The 17,909-nt window shown below is 45.4% G+C and overlaps 1 protein-coding gene across 13 annotated transcripts in view; it reads left to right on the top strand.

The window, feature by feature from the left end:
- TRIP12 (thyroid hormone receptor interactor 12) overlaps nt 1–17,909 on the top strand; it is a 1,145,873-nt gene that overhangs the window by 236,171 nt on the left and 891,793 nt on the right. For all 13 annotated transcript variants that reach the window (XM_069213427.1, XM_069213421.1, XM_069213434.1 and 10 more), the window contains one exon: nt 8,676–8,744. In XM_069213427.1, the coding sequence (XP_069069528.1) occupies nt 8,676–8,744 (69 nt within the window). The remainder of the gene's footprint in view (nt 1–8,675; nt 8,745–17,909) is intronic.

Below are 17,909 nucleotides of genomic sequence, written 5' to 3'. Positions count from 1 at the left end.
AAAAGTGTTACTTGTAAACAAAGTACATTTGATACGTATACTTGTAACCTATTTACAACTGCATTAGCTGCAACAAAGACCTTTTGGTTCTAGTAAAAAAGTAACAATATAATTTTGCTATATAAAAACATTGTCATGGTGTTAGTCATTGAGCGTTTTGCTTCTTTTCTTGACTGTGTGTACAACAAATGCTTTGCGCTACCCTTTGATAAGCCTAACTACTTGACCACACTACCACAGAAGAGTTCATTAGTATGATCTACGTTAGCCTCTGTAAGCCTCTGGGGAACCCCTTGACTCTCATTGTGGTATAGTATATACAGAGCCAGCTTCCTACAGGGTACCCTGCCTAAGGCCACTTGGACTCAGCACTGACATTGCATTATGCTTCTACCAGGTATGAAGCCATTTTGGCCTTTATGTAGCTGTGTCTGAACCACCCTGGTTAACCTAGAGACCAGAATCTCGCCCTAAAGCTTAGTTTCCACATTAAGTAATGAGATTGGTTGATACAATGCACACTCCTACAGGCGCTTGCTGATTTGAGGAAAGCGACTATAATAACCCTTCGAGATCCCTAGGCTGTGGCACGGTTTGTCCCACAGGAAGCACAGGAAGTTCATTCCTCTTCTGCCCTCTGTGCCACGCAAAATTCCCACACATCAACCAGCATCTCATGTGCAACCTCTGCCTCTCCTCCAATCATCAAGAGGCTGATTGTGACACCTGCAAATCCTTCCGATCAAAGAAGACTCTTTGAGACTGAAGAGCATGTCAGTTGGAAATGGTGCACAAGACTAGACGACACCAGGACGTCTTTCGTGAGGAGCATACGCAGGAGGAAGAGGCCCTCTATCCAAATCTCTTTGGACTCTGACATCCATTTGGGCATTGAAAGCCACAAGATAACCTCCATTCAACCTTTGATTACCGTGGCCCCTCTCCCCCACCGTAATACTGTTAAAAAATCCACTTACCGGTCTGCTACTGCCACCAGACCATGGTAGGTACTGAAAAGCTACTTCCGTTGCCCCACCCTTAGGCTCGGCGCACAACCATCTGCAAAGACCAAGGCTTCGTCTTCGACCTCTTTTTCCTCAGATCGAGTGATCTTCTTTTCTAGCCTCAGCACCGAGCCAAACACCATCTGTCTCCACTTTGTTGCAGACCAAACTGCACTGACCGAAATCTTCGTTGCCTGAAAACATTGAAGCCAAAATCATCGGAACAAAGAGTATTGGGACAGTCTTCTGCTACCCCTTCTCCAGTGGAGCCCATCTTCACCACTGCTTCCGCTACCTCCGCCTTCACCTTCCCCTCCTCATTCTCCCACTTCACCTACACTGGGAGATTACACTCCTCATGGTTCTCCTCTGCTTGCTGTTGGAGATTTAGGTGGGTCTCAAGATGACCCAGATCCTTGGAATGCTTATAATCCTGACATTATCCCATGTCATAACCCTGACCTCTACCCCGTACGCCCTTCACCACCCAAGACCCAACATACCAGCAGATAGCTTGAGCAGCCAAGTTCCACAATATGTTGCACTGTGTTCTCTGTGAGGAAGTTAAAGCTCTCTTGGCCAAGGGAGCCATAAGGAGGGTTCCTGTGCCAGAAATAGGTTGTTATTGCTATTCCCCCTACTGGTACCCAAAAAGGACAAGGTCCTTTTTCCTTATCCTAGTCTTCGATCACTCAATCTCTTCCTAAAGAATGAGAAATTCAGGATGCTCACTCTTGCTCAGGTTCTGTCTGCCATGGATGGTAGCATTGGAATTGCTGGGTGTTTATTTCTATATATTCCCATCCTGCCTGCCCACAGACGTTAATTGTGGTTCACGGTGAGCCATGAGTGTAGGAAGCTGGCTTCTTATATGGTATATCGAAAATCGTGCAAAGATTCCAGCGGTTCCCTTATAAATGTACAGAGGCTTGCTCTAGCAATTCCAAGGTGCTCTCATAGGAGGTAGTGCGGTCCAAAAGCCTTGGACTTATGAGAAAGGAGTGTTAGGCATTTGCTGTGTGTACACAGTCAATACATGATTCACCCAACTAAATAACGAGAGCCACACCAATTTATAAAAATAGCACTTATCTTAATATAATTTTAGGCACCAAGATCATCACGATCAGGTAAATACGTTTTGAGTTATACATTTTCACAGGTTTGAAAAATAAACACAGTGCAATTTCTGAAGCAGTAATGTTAATCTATGAAGGAAATGCATATACTGCATACAGGTACTTTACAGTGACTTATGGGACCAATCTTCCGGACTTAAGGTGAACTCTGACCCAGTCCCTTGCGGAGTTTCACTGGAGGGACAATGAACCACTTCAAGGGAGAAATGCCTTTAAAAAAAAAAAAAAAAAAAAAAAAAAAAAAACCGATTAATGTTCTAGACACAGCAATAGATGTCAGGAATGTGTCCAGCAAGTAATTTTACTTTACTGCAGACTGCAAATCGATGACTGTACATAAGCAATGTTTTTCCTATTCTTTGCACGTGTTATATTGAATTTTCTACAGAAATGGTTTGCAAAAGGTACGAATGAGGGATTTGACCATCTTGGATAATTAGTGCTACAATTAAGTAAATTCATGTTCGGTGGCATGTGTAGCTGCAGATACACATGCTGTGCATAGTCTGCCGTCTGGTGTTGGGTCGGAGTGCTACAAGTTGTTTTTCTTCGAAGAAGTCTTTTCGAGTCACGAGACCGAGGGACTCCTACTTTGGTTCCATTGCGCATGGGCGTCGACTCCATGTTAGATTGTTTTTTTTCCGCCATCGGGTTCGGACGTGTTCCTTTTCGCTCCGTGTTTCGGGTCGGAAAGTTAGTCAGAATCAACGGAAAATTTGTCTGTATTGTTTCGTTCGGTATCTGGCTAGATTAGAATCGACACCGAATCATGAAGAGCTCCGGTAGCCCTTCGGGGTAATTTCGATCCCCCGTCGGGGCCTGGTCGGCCCGACCGCGTGCAACATCGAGACTGATGGAACGGACCCCGTTCCGATTCTGTCCTAAATGCCACAGTAAATATCCCTATACAGACCAACATTTGGTCTGTAACTTGTGCCTGTCACCCGAGCACAAAGAAGAAACGTGTGAGGCCTGTCAAGCGTTTCGGTCGAGAAAAACGCTCCGAGACCGAAGAGCCAGAAGGTTGCAGATGGCGTCCACGCCGACAGGACAACAACGGTTCGAGGAAGAGGGAGAAGAAGAAACATTCTCCGTCCACGAATCGGATTCCGAAGAATTAGACGTCGAAGAAACCGTGAGTAAGACGTCGAAACAAGCATCACACAGAAAAACAGATAAAGCCCAGGGGACGCCACTGCCGACAGGCCATGGCTCAACCCATACAGTAGGTGACCGCCCATCGGCACCGAAAAAGGGCGAGCTGGTGCCGAGACCGTCCGACTCAGGTCGAGACACAGGCACGCAGCAATCTCGGGACCGAGATACTGCCGCAGAAAAGGGTCGACACCGAGACAGCGGCACCGAAGATGGTCGACGCCAAGAAGGTACGACACCGAAAAAGAGGAAAATCTCTTCGGAGCCGAAACCAACAAAAGACACGGTTTCGGTGCCAAAACGCCCAGCAACCGAACCGCAAGCCAGTTCCTACTCAGAGGAACAATCACTGTCCTCCCAACTTCAAAAACACAGATTTGAGGAGGAATTACAAACAACAGCTGTAGATCACACGCAAAAGCGGATCTTTATACAAAGTGGTACAGGGAAGATCAGCACCCTTCCCCCAATCAGAAGAAAAAGGAAACTAGATTTCCAACAACAAGAAAAAACACCACAAGCAAAAGTGGTGAAGAAGGTAACTCCACCACCCTCTCCACCACCGGCAACTCCTATATCACCGGCACAGACTCCATCACAATCACCAGCTCATACCACCATGAGCCAAGATGACCAGGACGCATGGGATCTCTATGACGCCCCAGTATCGGACAATAGCCCTGAGTCGTACCCAACTAAGCCCTCACCACCTGAGGACAGTACAGCGTATGCTCAGGTGGTAGCTAGGGCAGCAGAGTTTCATAACGTATCGCTACATTCAGAGCCTATCGAGGATGACTTCCTTTTTAACACCCTGTCCTCCACCCATAGCAATTATCAAAGCCTTCCTATGCTCCCTGGAATGCTAAGGCACGCTAAACAAATCTTTAAGGAGCCAGTTAAAAGCAGAGCAATAACCCCAAGGGTGGAGAAAAAATACAAGGCACCACCCACAGACCCTGCTTTTATTACATCACAACTGACACCAGATTCAGTTGTCGTAGGAGCAGCTCGTAAAAGAGCCAACTCGCACACATCAGGCGATGCACCACCTCCAGACAAGGAGAGCCGAAAGTTTGATGCAGCCGGGAAACGGGTTGCAGTACAAGCTGCAAATCAGTGGCGCATCGCCAACTCGCAGGCACTCCTAGCGAGATATGACAGAGCCCATTGGGACGAGATGCAGCATCTCATCGAGCACCTCCCCAAAGAATTCCAAAAACGGGCTAAACAAGTGGTTGAAGAGGGACAAAACATATCCAACAACCAAATCCGTTCTTCTATGGATGCAGCAGATACAGCTGCAAGAACTATAAATACTGCTGTAACGATAAGGAGGCACGCATGGCTGCGCACATCCGGCTTCAAACCTGAGATACAACAGGCAGTGCTCAATATGCCGTTCAATGAAAAGCAATTGTTTGGACCAGAAGTGGACACTGCAATTGAAAAATTAAAGAAAGACACTGACACAGCTAAAGCCATGGGCGCGCACTATTCCCCGCAGGGCAGAGGCACATTTGGCACATTTCGCAAAACTACTTTCAGAGGAGGGTTTCGAGGTCAAGCCACACAAGCCAGCACCTCACAAACAACACCGTCTACCTACCAGGGACAGTATCAAAGGAGGCTTTCGGGCCAATACAGAGGGGGCCAATTCCCAAGAAACCGGGGAAAATTTCAAGGGCCCAAAACCCCTCAAAACAAGCAGTGACTCACAAGTCACTCACCCCCTTCACACAACACCAGTGGGGGGAAGACTAAGCCAGTTCTACAAATCTTGGGAGGAGATAACAACAGACACTTGGGTCTTAGCAATTATCCAACATGGTTATTGCATAGAATTTCTCCAACTCCCTCCAAACGTCCCCCCGAAAAAACACAAGATGTCCAAACAGCATATAGACCTTCTAGGACTAGAAGTTCAAGCATTACTGCAAAAAGACGCAATAGAATTAGTACCAAAAACACAAAAGAACACAGGAGTTTACTCACTGTACTTTCTAATACCGAAAAAGGACAAAAGTCTGAGACCAATATTGGATCTCAGAACACTAAACACCTACATCAAATCAGAACACTTTCACATGGTCACGTTACAAGACGTAATACCACTACTGAAACAGCAAGACTACATGACAACGTTAGATCTAAAAGACGCGTATTTCCATATACCGATACATCCCTCGCACAGGAAATACCTAAGGTTCGTATTCAAAGGAATACATTACCAATTCAAAGTGTTGCCATTCGGAATAACGACAGCACCAAGAGTCTTTACAAAATGTCTAGCAGTAGTAGCTGCACATATCAGGAGGCAGCAAATACACGTGTTCCCGTACCTAGACGATTGGTTAATCAAAACCAACTCGCTAACAGTGTTTACACCACACAGATTATGTTATACAAACCCTTTACAAACTGGGTTTCTCCATCAACTATGCAAAGTCACACCTTTTGCCGGGTCAAACACAGCAATACTTAGGAGCGACAATCAACACAACAAAAGGGATAGCCACTCCAAGTCCACAAAGGGTTCAAAATTTTCACAAGGTGATACAAGCTATGTATCCAACACAAAAGATACACGCAAAGATGGTCTTAAAACTCCTAGGCATGATGTCCTCATGCATAGCCATTGTCCCAAACGCAAGATTGCACATGCGGCCCTTACAACAGTGCCTAGCATCACAATGGTCACATGCACAGGGTCACCTTCTAGATCTGGTGTTGATAGACCGCCAAACATACATCTCGCTTCTATGGTGGAACAGTACAAATTTAAACAAAGGGCGGTCTTTCCAAGACCCAGTGCCACAATACGTGATAACAACAGATGCTTCCATGACAGGGTGGGGAGCACACCTCAATCAACACAGCATCCAAGGACAATGTGACGTACATCAAAGAAAGTTTCATATAAATCACCTAGAATTGTTAGCAGTATTTCTAGCGTTGAAAGCATTCCAACCAATGATAACCCACAAATACATTCTTGTCAAAACAGACAACATGACGACAATGTATTATTTAAACAAACAGGGGGGAACACACTCGACACAGTTGTGTCTCCTCACACAAAAAATATGGCATTGGGCAATTCACAACCACATTCGCCTAATAGCACAGTTTATTCCAGGGATCCAGAACCAGCTAGCAGACAATCTCTCTCGGGATCACCAACAGGTCCACGAATGGGAAATTCACCCCCAAATCCTGAACACTTACTTCCAAATTTGGGGAACACCTCAAATAGATCTATTTGCAACAAAAGAAAACGCAAAATGCCAAAACTTCGCATCCAGGTACCCACACCGGCAATCTCAAGGCAATGCTCTATGGATGAATTGGTCAGGGATATTTGCGTACGCTTTTCCCCCTCATCCTCTCCTTCCATATCTAGTAAACAGATTAAGTCAAAACAAACTCAAACTCATACTAATAGCACCAACATGGGCAAGACAACCTTGGTATACCACACTACTAGACCTGTCAGTAGTACCTCATGTCAAACTACCCAACAGGCCAGATCTGTTAACACAACACAAACAACAGATCAGGCATCCAAACCCAGCATCGATGAATCTAGCAATTTGGCTCCTGAAATCCTAGAATTTGGACACTTGAACCTCACACAAGAATGTATGGAGGTCATAAAACAAGCTAGAAGACCATCCACTAGACACTGCTATGCAAGTAAATGGAAAAGATTTGTTTGTTACTGCCATAATAATCAAGTCCAACCATTGCATGCATCTCCAAAAGATGTAGTAGGATATTTACTACATCTACAAAAATCAAATCTAGCTTTTAATTCCATAAAAATACATCTCTCAGCAATATCTGCTTACCTGCAGATTACTCATTCAACTTCCCTATTTAGAATACCGGTCTTTAAAGCGTTTATGGAGGGCCTAAAGAGAATAATACCACCAAGGACACCACCTGTTCCTTCATGGAACCTCAACATTGTCTTGACAAGGCTCATGGGTCCACCTTTCGAACCCATGTATTCTTGTGAAATGCAATACTTAACGTGGAAAGTTGCATTTCTCATTGCCATTACATCTCTAAGAAGAGTAAGTGAAATTCAGGTATTTACTATACAAGAACCATTTATTCAAATACACAAAAATAAGGTAGTTCCAAAAACCAACCCAAAATTCTTACCAAAGGTCATCTCACCGTTCCACTTAAATCAAACAGTAGAATTGCCAGTGTTCTTTCCACAGCCAGACTCAATAGCTGAAAGAGCACTACATACATTAGACATCAAAAGAGCACTAATGTACTACATTGACAGAACAAAACTAATTAGGAAAACAAAACAACTATTTATTGCATTTCAAAAACCTCATACAGGAAATCCAATATCAAAACAAGGTATAGCTAGATGGATAGTTAGGTGCATCCAAACCTGCTATCTTAAAGCAAAGAGACAGCTGCCTATTACACCAAAGGCACACTCAACCAGAAAGAAAGGTGCTACCATGGCCTTTCTAGGAAATATTCCAATGAACGAAATATGTAAGGCAGCAACATGGTCTACGCCTCACACATTTACTAAGCACTACTGTGTAGACGTGTTATCTGCACAACAAGCCACAGTAGGTCAAGCTGTACTAAGAACTTTATTTCAAACTACTTCCACTCCTACAGGCTGAACCACCGCTTTTGGGGAGATAACTGCTTACTAGTCTATGCACAGCATGTGTATCTGCAGCTACACATGCCACCGAACGGAAAATGTCACTTACCCAGTGTACATCTGTTCGTGGCATTAGTGGCTGCAGATTCACATGCGCCCACCCGCCTCCCCGGGAGCCTGTAGGCGTTTGGTAGTAATCTTCAACATTTGTACATTTGTAAATATATTACTTTAACCTTCATTTTGTACATACTTATTCATTCCATTGCATGGGCACTATTACTAACATACACAACTCCTACCTCACCCTCTGCGGGGAAAACAATCTAACATGGAGTCGACGCCCATGCGCAATCAATCACATTTCAATCACATTTATAAAGCAATGGAACCAAAGTAGGAGGAGTCCCTCGGTCTCGTGACTCGAAAAGACTTCTTCGAAGAAAAACAACTTGTAACACTCCGACCCAACACCAGACGGCGGACTATGCACAGCATGTGAATCTGCAGCAACTAATGCCACGAACAGATGTACACTGGGTAAGTGACATTTTCCTTTATGTTGTTAGAAGTCTTTTTAAGATTACTATTGCAATCGGTATTCCTAAAAAGAAGCGTTGCCTTCACTATAGCTCTGGTTTAGTTTGTTGCAGGGACATTCTACATTTGTGTTACCTTTTTAATTTGCTCTGTAAATGATCTGTATTTTAAAATGTTTTGTTTCAATAGGATAAAAAGTCTGTGGAAAGCACGTGCCTCTGTTTTGCAAGACTGGTGGACAACTTCCAGCATGAGGAGGTACTACATGTCTAGCAGATCACAAGTATTCTGTTTACAACATGAAGGGCTCCAATCACTTTTAGATCTAGTTAAGATTAAGTTCATTATGCTTAGTCGTAATGCTGAATACGATTGTTTAGTAACTGTTTAGCTAAAACTTACCAACATATGTAAAGCAAAAGTGCACATGTAGTTTTAAAATGTTGCCATACATACAGTACTAAAAAGATACACATTTCAAACCACCTAGATTGATAAATATAAAACACAATTTTCCCTACTGGAAAACCTCAGAATGCCAGTTCCAAGCAACTATGGCTTTCATGCCATTAATCTAAGGTAATGCTTGTGCTCTCACTCTTGAAGTAGCAAATGTATATGCAAATATTGTAAACCTGGTGGATGGGATTAGGTATCATATTACCCTTAATACTATGAAAGAGATGACTATGGATGTAGTATTGATTAGTGGTTTGTTATTTAATCGTGTTTTACATTTAGGGGTCACCTTATTGGTATTACCATTTTGAAGTCCTGAACATTGCTTTTTTGTGTGAATTACTGTTGGCATGGTTGTTAATCTAGTTAGAAATAGTGAAGCTAAACAGAGCGTGTGAATTATAGTATTTTCTCACCTGAGCTGAGTGATAAAAGGATATTACCCCATTCCAATCTGATTTGCTTGTTTTTTTCTGCTAGGTTTTTAATCCTTTGAGTCACACTCAAAACATATTTTAAACATGACATTTTCAAGTTCCTGAATGTATTTACATAAAACATAGCAAAGGCACTTCTCGAGTAAAGATATTTTTTCATTCCAATTTTAGTGTGATTTTTCTTGGCGGAGGAGAGCGAAGAATCCTATAGAAGTTTAAATTGGAAATGTCACTTAACACCCACCTCCCCTTTGATGGCTTTGCACAAAACTTACAGATGCTGAGCCCAGATCGGATCATCTTTAAATTGAAACAATTGATGCAGAGTTTTCAAACTTTACCAATGATATTAAGGAAACAAAAAATTGCTTTTTAAAGTTATGTTTTCTAAACAAAATTTTAAAAAACAGTTAAATTCACTAGGTATAGTAATTTAAATTAACCATTACTCACTTAAGCGCTGCTCATAAACTCACATATCACTGATATGTCACATGACATTGTTGATTACTTCGCTGACAGCATCTTTCATGTTTCTATTGTAGACATCATTTTGGATTGCTCCAATCATGTGGAATGTTTTTTAGTTGATGTCTCCTAAATATTTTTTGCATGAAACTCAGTATTAAGCTTGAACTAAACATGAGTATCTTTCAAGTGTCACACGTATTTATAAAATTGTCAGATTTTAGTAAAGCATTGATTTCGTTTTTGGATTCTCTATTTAACTTGGGCTCCCACCCCTGATGAATCTGCTCAAAAACGTGCGGTGCTCACAGAGATTAAACATTCAAGGGGTCTGCTAAATTTCATATGGGTTTGTCGAATGTTAGTTTCCATCAAATTACACGTTTTTTTTCCCTAAATCGGTTGCCTTTAGACAAATTCACTTATTTTTTTTTAAAAAAAGTAAAGTAAATGTGACGAGCATGTCAAATTGTGTGTAAATTTGTCACACTGCTAAAGTTATAGGTACATCAAAATTACACCTTTCCAACTGTCATAATAACTCAATTTTTTTTCATCATTCCAAGCTCACCAAAAATTGTTTTAAATACTAATTTCTTAAACTACAAAATGCATTCATGTAGGAAACAGGCTCTTTATATAATATGCCACTGTAGGAAGCTGGCCTGGTGTGTGGTGGGTACCTAAGGTACTTACACCTTATACCAGGTCCAGGTATCCCCTATTAGTGTAGTGCAGGCAGTGTCTTTAAGCCAGGCTCTCTAGAGGTAGCTGTGGATGAGCAGCCAAGGCTTATCTATGAGACTCGCAAAGCTCCTGCAATACCACTGTAGTCACACATCAGTTTCATGAAAGAAAACACTGTTACAAAAATAAAGGTACTTTCTTTAAGTGACACAGTTATCACAAAGTACTAGAGACAACCTTCCAATGGGGGTAAGTAACACACTAGATAAGTACACAAGCAATCATTAATAAGCATAAATAGCAATAGAAAACAGTGCAAATAGCAATAGACAATAGTGACCCTAGAGGGAGCCCAAACCATATACTAAAAAAATGGAATGCGAATGTAGGACCCCCCACCTAGGGGTAGAGGGGAGCTGTAGGAACTAGAAAGCCCCATAGGGAAGTACCACAGTGCCCCCGTGACAAGAAATAAAGAGTAATTTACTGGATTTTCAACAAAACCACCCAAAAAGACTAAAAAGAAGATAATGAAACACCCAGACATGACTGCAAGAAACCAGTGGTGTATTCCTGAAGACGAAGACCTGAAAAAGAAGGGGACCAAGTCCAGAAGTTGGAGGAGTGTCAGTTGGTGGCAGGAGGCACTACCCACCCTTCAGTGGTTGCAGGAGTTGGTTGACGGTAGGACGAAGACTGTCAACAATGCAGCTCACGCCGGATGGAAGATTGCAATCTGTCTTTGGAGTGGAAAAGCCACCAACAAGCCTTGGGAAAGGCAGAAGTCATGCTGGCAACTGGCAACAGTATTTGGGTATGATTCCGACATGTTTGATACCAAACATGCCTAGATTCAGATTTACCTTTATGTAGCTAGACATAGGTAGTGGCCTATGTCCAGCACACAAGTAAAATGGCGTGCCCACATTCAAGAAATCCATAAAAATGGGCTTGGAGTTTGTGCACCTTTGCTCATACAGTGACCTGGTGCAGTGACCTGTAGTGAAAAAGGGTGCATCCACCCTTTCACGCAGGCTTCAATGACAGGCCTTCAGATAGACTTTGCATGGGCTCCCCATGGGTGGCCTAATACATGCTGCAACCCATGGGGAACCTCTGGTTACCCAATGCCCTGGGTACCAAATTCTAGGGACTTACAAGGGGGCACCAGTATACGACATGCAGGGTGTGAGTGGTCCAAGCAACCAAATTTAAAGGGAGAGAGCACAGTCACAGGTCCTGGTTAGCAGGATCCCAGAGAACACAGTAAAACACACTGACAATAGGCAATAAGAGGAGGTCACCATGCCAGAAAGAGGGTACTTTCCTACAGCCACAAAGAGGTATTGTAGGAAGTTGGCTCTGTATGCACTATTTCAAAGTAAGGAATAGAATGCACAGAGTCCAAGGGTTCCCCTTAGAGGTAAGATAGTGGCAAAAAGAGATAATACTAATGCTCTATTTTGTGGTAGTGTGATCGAGCAGTAGGCTTATTTTGTGGTAGTGTGATCGAGCAGTAGGCTTATCAAAGGAGTAGTGTTAAGCATTTGTTGTACATACACACAGGCAATAAATGAGGAACAAACACTCAGAGACAAATCCAGCCAATAGGTTTTGTTATAGAAAAATATCTTTTCTTAGTTTATTTTAAGAACCACAGGTTCAAATTCTACATGTAATATCTCATTTGAAAGGTATTGCAGGTAAGTACTTTAGGAACTTTGAATAATGACAGTAGCATATATACTTTTTACATAAAACACAATAAGCTGTTTTAAAAGTGGACACTAAGTGCAATTTTCACAGTTCCTGGGGGAGGTAAAGTATTGTTAGGTTTCACAGGTAAGTAAGTCACTTACAGGTTTCAGTTTTTGGTCCAAGGTAGCCCACCGTTGGGGGTTCAGAGCAACCCCAAAGTTACCACACCAGCAGCTCAGGGCCAGTCAGGTGCAGAGGTCAAAGAGGTGCCCAAAACACATAGGCTTCAATGGAGAGAAGGGGGTGCCCCGGTTCCAGTCTGCCAGCAGGTAAGTACCTGCGTCTTCGGAGGGCAGACCAGGGGGGTTTTGTAGGGCACTGGGGGGGACACAAGTCAGCACAAAAAGTACACCCTCAGCAGCGCGGGGGCGGCCGGGTGCAGTGTGCTCCTCGGGGTAGCCACCACCTGGGCAAGGGAGAGGTCCTCCTGGGGGTCACTCCTGCACAGAAGTTCCGTTCCTTCAGGTGCTGGGTGCTGGGTGCTGGGGGCTGCGGGTGCAGGGTCTTTTCCAGCCATCGGGACTTTAGGTTCAGGAGTCGCGGTCAGGGGGAGCCTCGGGATTCCCTCTGCAGGCGTCGCTGTGGGGGATCAGGGGGGACAACTTTGGTTACTCACGGTCTCGGAGTCGCCGGAGGGTCCTCCCTGAGGTGTTGGTTCTCATCGAGTCGGGGTCGCCGGGTGCAGTGTTGCAAGTCTCATGCTTCTTGCGGGGAGTTGCAGGGGTCTTTAAATCTGCTCCTTAAAACAAAGTTGCAGTTCTTTTGGAGCAGTGCCGCTGTCCTCTGGAGTTTCTTGTCTTTCTTGAAGCAGGGCAGTCCTCAGAGGATTCAGAGGTCGCTGGTCCCTTGGAAAGCGTTGCTGGAGCAGGTTTCTTTGGAAGGCAGGAGACGGGCCGGTAAGTCTGGGGCCAAAGCAGTTGGTGTCTTCTGTTCTTCCTCTGCAGGGGTTTTTCAGCTCAGCAGTCTTCTTCTTGTAGTTTCAGGAATCTAAATTCTTAGGTTCAGGGGAGCCCTTAAATAGTAAATTTAAGGGCGTGTCTAGGTCTGGGGGGTTAGTAGCCAATGGCTACTAGCCCTGAGGGTGGGAACACCCTCTTTGTGCCTCCTCCCAAGGGGAGGGGGTCACATTCCTATCCCTATTGGGGGAATCCTCCATCTGCAAGATGGAGGAATTCTAAAAGTCAGAGTCACCTCAGCTCAGGACACCTTAGGGGCTGTCCTGACTGGCCAGTGACTCCTCCTTGTTTTTCTCATTATCTCTCCTGGACTTGCCGCAAAAAGTGGGGGCTGGGTCCAGGGGGCGGGCATCTCCACTAGCTGGAGTGCCCTGGGGCATTGTAACACGAAGCTTGAGCCTTTGAAGCTCACTGCTAGGTGTTACAGTTCCTGCAGGGGGGAGGTGTGAAGCACCTCCACCCAGAGCAGGCTTTGTTTCTGTCCTCAGAGAGCACAAAGGCTCTCACCGCATGGGGTCAAACTCGTCTCTCAGCAGCAGGCTGGCACAGACCAGTCAGTCCTGCACTGAACAATTGGGTAAAATACAGGGGGCATCTCTAAGATGTCCTCTGTGTGCATTTTTTTTTAATAAATCCAACACTGGCATCAGTGTAGGTTTATTATTCTGAGAAGTTTGGTACCAAACTTCCCAGTATTCAGTGTAGCCATTATGGAGCTGTGGAGTTCGTTTTTGACAGACTCCCAGACCATATTCTCTTATGGCTACCCTGCACTTACAATGTCTAAGGTTTTGCTTAGACAGTGTAGGGGCATAGTGCTCATGCACATATGCCCTCACCTGTGGTATAGTGCACCCTGCCTTAGGGCTGTAAGGCCTGCTAGAGGGGTGACTTACCTATGCCACAGTGTAGGAAGTTGGCTCTGTATGTGCTATTTCAAAGTAAGGAATAGCATGCACAGAGTCCAAGGGTTCCCCTTAGAGGTAAAATAGTGGTAAAAATAGATAATACTAATGCTCTATTTTGTGGTAGTGTGGTCGAGCAGTAGGCTTATCCAAGGAGTAGTGTTGAGCATTTGTTGTACATACACATAGACAATAAATGAGGTACACACACTCAGAGACAAATCCAGCCAATAGGTTTTTATATAGAAAAATATCTTTTCTTAGTTTATTTTAAGAACCACAGGTTCAAATTCTACATGTAATATCTCATTCGAAAGGTATTGCAGGTAAGTACTTTAGGAACTTCAAATCATCAAAATTGCATGTATACTTTTCAAGTTATTGACAAATAGCTGTTTCAAAAGTGGACACTTAGTGCAATTTTCACAGTTCCTGGGGGAGGTAAGTTTTTGTTAGTTTTACCAGGTAAGTAGGACACTTACAGGGTTCAGTTCTTGGTCCAAGGTAGCCCACCGTTGGGGGTTCAGAGCAACCCCAAAGTCACCACACCAGCAGCTCAGGGCCGGTCAGGTGCAGAGTTCAAAGTGGTGCCCAAAACACATAGGCTAGAATGGAGAGAAGGGGGTGCCCCGGTTCCGGTCTGCTTGCAGGTAAGTACCCGCGTCTTCGGAGGGCAGACCAGAGGGGTTTTGTAGGGCACCGGGGGGGACACAAGTCCACACAGAAATTTCACCCTCAGCAGCGCGGGGGCGGCCGGGTGCAGTGTAGAAACAAGCGTCGGGTTTTCAATGTTAGTCTATGAGAGATCTCGGGATCTCTTCAGCGCTGCAGGCAGGCAAGGGGGGGATTCCTCGGGGAAACCTCCACTTGGGCAAGGGAGAGGGACTCCTGGGGATCACTTCTCCAGTGAAAGTCCGGTCCTTCAGGTCCTGGGGGCTGCGGGTGCAGGGTCTCTCCCAGGCGTCGGGACTTTAGGTTCAAAGAGTCGCGGTCAGGGGAAGCCTCGGGATTCCCTCTGCAGGCGGCGCTGTGGGGGCTCAGGGGGGACAGGTTTTGGTACTCACAGTATCAGAGTAGTCCTGGGGTCCCTCCTGAGGTGTTGGATCGCCACCAGCCGAGTCGGGGTCGCCGGGTGCAGTGGTGCAAGTCTCACGCTTCTTGCGGGGAGCTTGCAGGGTTCTTTAAAGCTGCTGGAAACGAAGTTGCAGCTTTTCTTGGAGCAGGTCCGCTGTCCTCGGGAGTTTCTTGTCTTTTCGAAGCAGGGGCCGTCCTCAGAGGATGTCGAGGTCGCTGGTCCCTTTGGAAGGCGTCGCTGGAGCAGGATCTTTGGAAGGCAGGAGACAGGCCGGTGAGTTTCTGGAGCCAAGGCAGTTGTCGTCTTCTGGTCTTCCTCTGCAGGGGTTTTTCAGCTAGGCAGTCCTTCTTCTTGTAGTTGCAGGAATCTAATTTTCTAGGGTTCAGGGTAGCCCTTAAATACTAAATTTAAGGGCGTGTTTAGGTCTGGGGGGTTAGTAGCCAATGGCTACTAGCCCTGAGGGTGGGTACACCCTCTTTGTGCCTCCTCCCAAGGGGAGGGGGTCACAATCCTAACCCTATTGGGGGAATCCTCCATCTGCAAGATGGAGGATTTCTAAAAGTTAGAGTCACCTCAGCTCAGGACACCTTAGGGGCTGTCCTGACTGGCCAGTGACTCCTCCTTGTTATTCTCATTATTTTCTCCGGCCTTGCCGCCAAAAGTGGGGGCCGGGCCGGAGGGGGCGGGCAACTCCACTAGCTGGAGTGTCCTGCTGGGTTGGCACAAAGGAGGTGAGCCTTTGAGGCTCACCGCCAGGTGTGACAATTCCTGCCTGGGAGAGGTGTTAGCATCTCCACCCAGTGCAGGCTTTGTTACTGGCCTCAGAGTGACAAAGGCACTCTCCCCATGGGGCCAGCAACATGTCTCGGTTTGTGGCAGGCTGCTAAAACTAGTCAGCCTACACAGATAGTCGGTTAAGTTTCAGGGGGCACCTCTAAGGTGCCCTCTGTGGTGTATTTTACAATAAAATGTACACTGGCATCAGTGTGCATTTATTGTGCTGAGAAGTTTGATACCAAACTTCCCAGTTTTCAGTGTAGCCATTATGGTGCTGTGGAGTTCGTGTTTGACAGACTCCCAGACCATATACTCTTATGGCTACCCTGCACTTACAATGTCTAAGGTTTTATTTAGACACTGTAGGGGTACCATGCTCATGCACTGGTACCCTCACCTATGGTATAGTGCACCCTGCCTTAGGGCTGTAAGGCCTGCTAGAGGGGTGTCTTACCTATACTGCATAGGCAGTGAGAGGCTGGCATGGCACCCTGAGGGGAGTGCCATGTCGACTTACTCGTTTTGTCCTCACTAGCACACACAAGCTGGCAAGCGGTGTGTCTGTGCTGAGTGAGAGGTCTCCAGGGTGGCATAAGACATGCTGCAGCCCTTAGAGACCCTCCTTGGCATCAGGGCCCTTGGTACTAGAAGTACCAGTTACAAGGGACTTATCTGGATGCCAGGGTCTGCCAATTGTGGATACAAAAGTACAGGTTAGGGAAAGAACACTGGTGCTGGGGCCTGGTTAGCAGGCCTCAGCACACTTTCAATTGTAAACATAGCATCAGCAAAGGCAAAAAGTCAGGGGGCAACCATGCCAAGGAGGCATTTCCTTACACAACCCCCCCCCAAACGAAAGAGGATGAGACTAACCTTTCCCAAGAGAGTCTTCATTTTCTAAGTGGAAGAACCTGGAAAGGCCATCTGCATTGGCATGGGCAGTCCCAGGTCTGTGTTCCACTATAAAGTCCATTCCCTGTAGGGAGATGGACCACCTCAACAGTTTAGGATTTTCACCTTTCATTTGCATCAGCCATTTGAGAGGTCTGTGGTCAGTTTGAACTAGGAAGTGAGTCCCAAAGAGGTATGGTCTCAGCTTCTTCAGGGACCAAACCACAGCAAAGGCCTCCCTCTCAATGGCACTCCAACGCTGCTCCCTGGGGAGTAACCTCCTGCTAATGAAAGCAACAGGCTGGTCAAGGCCATCATCATTTGTTTGGGACAAAACTGCCCCTATCCCATGTTCAGAGGCATCAGTCTGCACAATGAACTGCTTAGAATAATCTGGAGCTTTGAGAACTGGTGCTGAGCACATTGCTTGTTTCAGGGTGTCAAAGGCCTGTTGGCAGTCCACAGTCCAGTTCACTTTCTTGGGCATTTTCTTGGAGGTGAGCTCAGTGAGGGCTGTCACAATGGATCCATATCCCTTCACAAACCTCCTGTAGTACCCAGTCAAGCCAAGGAATGCCCTGACTTGAGTCTGGGTTTTTGGAGCTACCCAGTCCAGAATAGTCTGGATCTTGGGTTGGAGTGGCTGAACTTGGCCTCCACCTACAAGGTGTCCCAAGTAAACCACAGTTCCCTGCCCTATCTGGCATTTGGATGCCTTGATAGAGAGGCCTGCAGATTGCAGAGCCTTCAAAACCTTCCTCAGGTGGACCAGGTGATCCTGCCAGGTGGAGCTAAAGACAGCAATATCATCAAGATAAGCTGTGCTAAAGGACTCCAAGCCAGCAAGGACTTGATTCACCAACCTTTGGAAGGTGGCAGGGGCATTCTTTAAACCAAAGGGCATAACAGTAAACTGATAATGCCCATCAGGGGTGGAGAATGCTGTCTTTTCTTTTGCTCCAGGTGCCATTTTTATTTGCCAGTACCCTGCTGTCAAGTCAAAGGTACTT

The sequence above is a fragment of the Pleurodeles waltl genome, chromosome 11 (genome assembly GCF_031143425.1).
Source record: "Pleurodeles waltl isolate 20211129_DDA chromosome 11, aPleWal1.hap1.20221129, whole genome shotgun sequence".
Taxonomy (NCBI): Eukaryota; Metazoa; Chordata; class Amphibia; order Caudata; family Salamandridae; genus Pleurodeles; species Pleurodeles waltl.
Note: the sequence above shows the minus strand (reverse complement) of the source record. Positions and strands in the feature narration are given on the sequence as shown.